This window comes from Montipora capricornis, chromosome 2, assembly GCF_036669925.1.
Source record: "Montipora capricornis isolate CH-2021 chromosome 2, ASM3666992v2, whole genome shotgun sequence".
Classification (NCBI taxonomy): Eukaryota; Metazoa; Cnidaria; class Anthozoa; order Scleractinia; family Acroporidae; genus Montipora; species Montipora capricornis.
In genome coordinates, this window is record NC_090884.1 from 9,412,155 (window position 1) to 9,417,256 (window position 5,102).

At 37.3% G+C, this 5,102-nt stretch overlaps 1 protein-coding gene and 1 long non-coding RNA gene across 2 annotated transcripts in view; one reads left to right on the plus strand and one right to left on the minus strand.

Moving 5' to 3' along the window:
- Positions 1-247: 247 nt before the first annotated feature.
- LOC138038741 (mitogen-activated protein kinase 4-like) lies at positions 248-4,687 on the plus strand. The gene is made up of 2 exons (XM_068884778.1): positions 248-1,229; positions 2,968-4,687. The coding sequence occupies exons 1-2, from the start codon at positions 377-379 to the stop codon at positions 3,612-3,614; spliced, it is 1,500 nt and encodes a 499-aa protein (XP_068740879.1). The 5' UTR covers positions 248-376; the 3' UTR covers positions 3,615-4,687.
- Positions 2,969-5,102, minus strand: part of LOC138038742 (uncharacterized) — a 3,682-nt gene continuing 1,548 nt past the window's right edge. Inside the window, exon 2 of the long non-coding RNA XR_011130296.1 lies at positions 2,969-5,102. This exon is cut by the window's right edge and continues 661 nt beyond it. This is a non-coding gene — a long non-coding RNA (uncharacterized lncRNA).

Sequence of the window (5,102 nt, forward strand, 5' to 3'; positions counted from 1 at the left end):
ACGCGCTGGGAAGCGTGCTTCGGCAATTATGTAATAACGTGATTCTCTGGACCTTTGAGTATTCTGTATGGCTGATGCATGCCTTCCATCCATTTGTCATGTGCTATTATCATGTGATCAAAATAAATTAAGAACAAGCTGACCAATCAAACGTCTGATTTTTTTAAGCTGTTCAGCATCAACCAATCACATTTAACCTTATATTTATGTTGCAACAGACTCTACTGGTAAATTAACTAGCTCATGCGACGTTAGAAATTATAGCTTTTTGTCTCCTGTGGAAGGAGGACGTACGGATAACGCCTCTTTGAAACGAACTCATTCTTCCCTTTATAGATAACGACAAGCAGGTTTCTTTTCTTTAGAGATTTACAGCATGTTAGAACAAGCTAACTCAGACTTTCTTGCGCCGTATTTTACGAACATGAAGCTGGTCGGAACAGGCGGTAGTGGCGCGGTTTATTCTGCCATTGATAGAGAAACGGATCAGCCCGTTGCTTTGAAGAGACTCATTTTACGCGATCAACTGAATTGCAGAGCAGCTTTGAGAGAGTTGAAAATACTGAAGAAGTTAGAACATGAAAACGTCGTGAAGTTAACCAAGGTTGTGGACACGGAGGGCTCACCAATTCAAGAGAGTTCGGTTGAAAATATCAAAGGAGCAAGTGAACTATTTCTTGTAGAAGAATTACTCGACTCTGATTTACATCAAATCCTTCAAAGTAACGGAAAGCTTCGAGAAGACTACGTCAAACTGTTCTTATATCAACTACTAAGAGGACTAAAATACATTCATTCAGCGAATATTGTTCACCGAGACGTAAAACCAAGTAATATCTTAGTTGATAGCAAGACTCTCTTACTGAGTATCGGCGACTTCGGCCGCTCGAGAATTATCGACCCGGCTTACTCGCACACGGGTTACCTAACGCACAGGATATCGACTTTATGGTATAAAGCTCCTGAATTGCTGTTAAACTCTTCTGTGTATGATAGTTCAGTAGACATTTGGGCCGCGGGTTGCGTGTTTGCCGAGATGTTGCTGGGCAAGCCATTGTTCGAAGGCAAACATGAAATGGACCAACTCGAAGTTATCTTGGATTCCGTTTGCTTGACGGCTGAAGAATGGTCCAATCTTAAGCCACAAATACCGGAAAAGACTGCGACCGGCAGAGAACAGGGACAAGGAACACCTTTTGGCAGCAAATTCACGCGCATCGACATACAAGGTACGACCGGCTTTTGTTGATGTCAGATTCATGTCAACATGAACTCATTTCTATGCGTGTCAAGGAACTCCTTACGTAACGAAAACCGATTTTCTTTTTAGTTAACGATCGCCACTAATCCGCCGTCATTTCTTTCCTACTCGATATTTTTTGGGGGTTTGTGTTTAGCAAACAATCACTTTCTAGTAAATGGCGGTCAATTTATTCCCAAAAATTCATGTCGATGGCCTTGTGAGAGCTAGCATGAACTGACTGCGTTGACGATGTACTTTGATACCTTATGAATATTTCATAAGAATAGTGAAGTGTGTAAACAAATAAGATAGAAATGTTGCGCGTCCTTATGCAAATTTTTTTCGTTTACCTTGACCTAGATTTCATCTGAAGTATCGAGCAAAACAGGATGACAATTTTTTTGGCATAAAATGCGTTGCTCGTTAAATTAGGTCGCTTTCATTTTTGGTCTTGAAATGAGAATACTTCTAAATTTAGCGGTTATCTTCAACGAAACTGCAACGGTATTTGGAATATTCTGGTGTGATTGTTTTGCGGTTCTTTAAGGAAAAGCGTGAGTGATTGAATCAATTTTATGAGACTTTCTTCGTACCAAAGTAAATTTTTACAAGCAATCCTTTTCCTTATTTCTTCCAGCGTATTAAAAAATGCAAAATCTTTATCAGAAATCGACGTGTTGCCCCTCGAGGGAGATTCTTAAGTCCACAGATGTGAAAAAAAGAATATTTGAAATTCTAATTTGACGTATTTTCGTGCGATAAATTAATTACGCAGGATTGCTGTTCGTCGATCTGTTTAAACCAATTGTTTAAAATGAATCTTATCAAAGTATTCCCTGGCGATTCATCTCCGTCATGGTAGGTTCGGATAAAGCGAGAATATTCCGAGAAGCGAGCAACAGTTCATGCTAACAGTCATGTGCCAATCTGGGAGGAGTAAGGACACCCACGCAGAAGTGAAACCATCTGTCGATAGCTTCGCTTCAAGTTTTCTCGGTAACCAAGACAGCTGTAGAACTTTTAAGAGCAAATAATTGTGTTAGAAGTTAAGCTTTTTTGACTTATTTTCAAAGAACTATTGACTAGTGCAGAATGATTCTAGTTGACATTTTTCATGAGATAGTTGATTATTCCCTCAAGGTTATACAGGGTAGGGTCTAGTGGTCATTATTTTTTTTAAGTCTTTGAGATAGAGGTTGTTAGTCAAAAGAGCTCCTGGCAAGATGTCTCATAAACGACATTTCATTTTTTTTTTCTTATTTTACAAAGATTGCGTTCACCTCTGCTGAAGGATTACAGTAGTGTCATTGTTCGTTGTGGAATGTCCAATTTTATTACCCAATGCTTTGGTCAATGTGTCCCCAATTTTTGTTGTCCTTCAAGCAGCTTGGAAAGAACGAAGTCATTTGATATCTTGTGCTTTGTTTACTGTTGAGAGTTTGGCAGAAATATTAAAAAAAAATGACAAAACACGCACTCAAAAGTCACTTGAGACATTTTTGTTGGAGTTTCTCCCTTTTTACAATGTATAGTTTCTGGCAGACATTGTTTTGACGTATGTGGTCACAGCAGTGTTTTGTTTGCATAAGAATAAGAACAATTCTCAGTGGTTTGGTTCTCCTCTTTGTTCCCTTTTGACGTCACCTGGAAAGGCTGCGCAATGATATTCTTTAACAAGACTCAAACAACATTTAAGTGATGAAAATTTTAATTGTTTTTTGCAGCACTTGATTTGTTGGTCAAAATGCTCAAGTTTAATCCAAAGAACAGGATCACAGCTGAAGAAGCCTTGTCACATCCCTATCTGCATCAGTACTCCTTTCCTTGTGACGAGCCCATTTGTTTGGAGCCTTTGTTCATAGAAGATGAGGTGGGAGATTTTGAGGAAGATGTTTTGAAAGACTGGTTATTTGAAGAGTGTGTCTCGCTGGATGATTCAGTAGATTCTGGGATTCAGGAACATGTTCTTGAAGAAGAACTCGCAGAATTACCTGACAGTTGCAGTGAAGTTCTGTCATTGAAGGACTTGATGGCCGATTGTGCAGACCCCATCATTGTTGATGACATTGAAGCTCATCCCCTAAATGGGGAGTGCTACAAGGAGAATTTAGTCAATGATGTGACAGAACGGTTGGGTTTAGACAACAGGAAAGACGGCCTTGACACCTTAGCCACAGCCCTTAAAATTCAAATGTCCTTACAGGGTTCTGGAGGCAGCAAAGATCCAGACAATATCATCATGCCTAACACCAGTATGCCATCTTCAGCTTTTCTGGATAGTGTGTTTGGCAAGGCATACCTCAGAGAAAATGTTAATTTTACATGCAAGAAGAACGTTTTCAACGGTCCATTTGGTTTGTGTTATTTTTAAATGAATTCGAGTGACATTATAATAGAGAATTAAATGGAAGTGGTTGGGTGATATGTTAAAAGTTCTGTAAATCTTTTTTAAATTTTAATTTACCCTGGTAGTCCTAAGCAGGAAATTTTTTAAAGTTTAACCTAGGGATGACCAGTTATTTTTCAAAATAAGTTTTTTTTCAATTTTAACTTGCAAAGACAGTTTTTGAGTAAGAATCTTCTGCTGTAGTTTAGTTTGTAAAGGTGACCTTATTCTTTTTAAGACAAACTCTGTTTTTTTTTAGTGGTTGCATCATTTACGCTATTATTTAAATGAATGAATACAACTTCTTTCTCTCAAAGTAAGGAAGGAAGTTGTCATTCTTACATTATGGATGAGGATTTGTACACAAGTTTTGTATGTGCAAAAGGTGCTTTGTCCAAAAAACATGAAAATGTCTCTTTGCTCGTAAACAATTTTCTTTGTTACCACTTAATGTTTGCAGAAGGTTCTTTTTTTAAATGTGTAAAGGATGTAAAAGAATTTTTTTTACCGCCAAGAATTGAGAAAAGGTGATTCGAAGTCATTGTACAAAAATAAATTATTATTTTCTGATCACATGAACCTCAACTGCTAATGAACTTCCATTTAATTATAACTGTACAGTGGAAGTCTTGAAATTTTTTTAACAGATTGTTCTATTTATATGTTGTACATTAAAAGTTAAAGCAAAATTAATTTATTTGGGTTAAAAGGGGGGTTATTGTAACTAATGATATAATTTGCTGTAAGTACTTATGCTGTACAGATAAATGATATTATTTTTGCGAGAGCATTTTTTTCCGATGCTATGAATTTTATTTATCGTGGCTATAGCTGAACTTAAAAGAAATAGGTTGTATGGAAAATCAGATGCCGTGTAACCAAAGCATTATACTAGCTGCTAAAACCAGTTTTAAGGGCTGCTGCAAAATCTTACCATTCTGACGGTAGTGCTGTGTTATTGTCATTTTTATGAAATTGTGCTATCATATGGAGAAAAACCTCCATTTGCTGTGAACACCGGTTGTTTTTGACAAAAATAAAGAACTATTTATTGTGAATGTGTTTGTTCTTAATTGCTTGACAACTGAAAAATTAGTATTAATACAAGACCCTGGAAGTCGCCAACAATGTGTAAGGGTTTTAATTCTGGTATCCAAGAATTGTCGCTTTTTGCTGTTTTTCGCGCTTAATCGTTGGTTACCATGATAAAATGATCAAGAGAGAGAGCCTGGAGAATTTATAAATTTTGTCTGATTGGTCAAGAGAATACTACGTTAACAGTTTCATTAAATTCTTCGAGGTCGTAACTGTCCTGTTTCCCCAAACTTAAGTTTTCACATTGTTAGAATATAAAGGTGTAATGAAATAGTTGTAGAATTCGTGTCAAATTATTGAAGATTATTGGCACCTGGTCCTCGTTGATGAAGTATCAGACAACACCTACAACGGGCCTGCTTCGCTGGCGGAAGCACG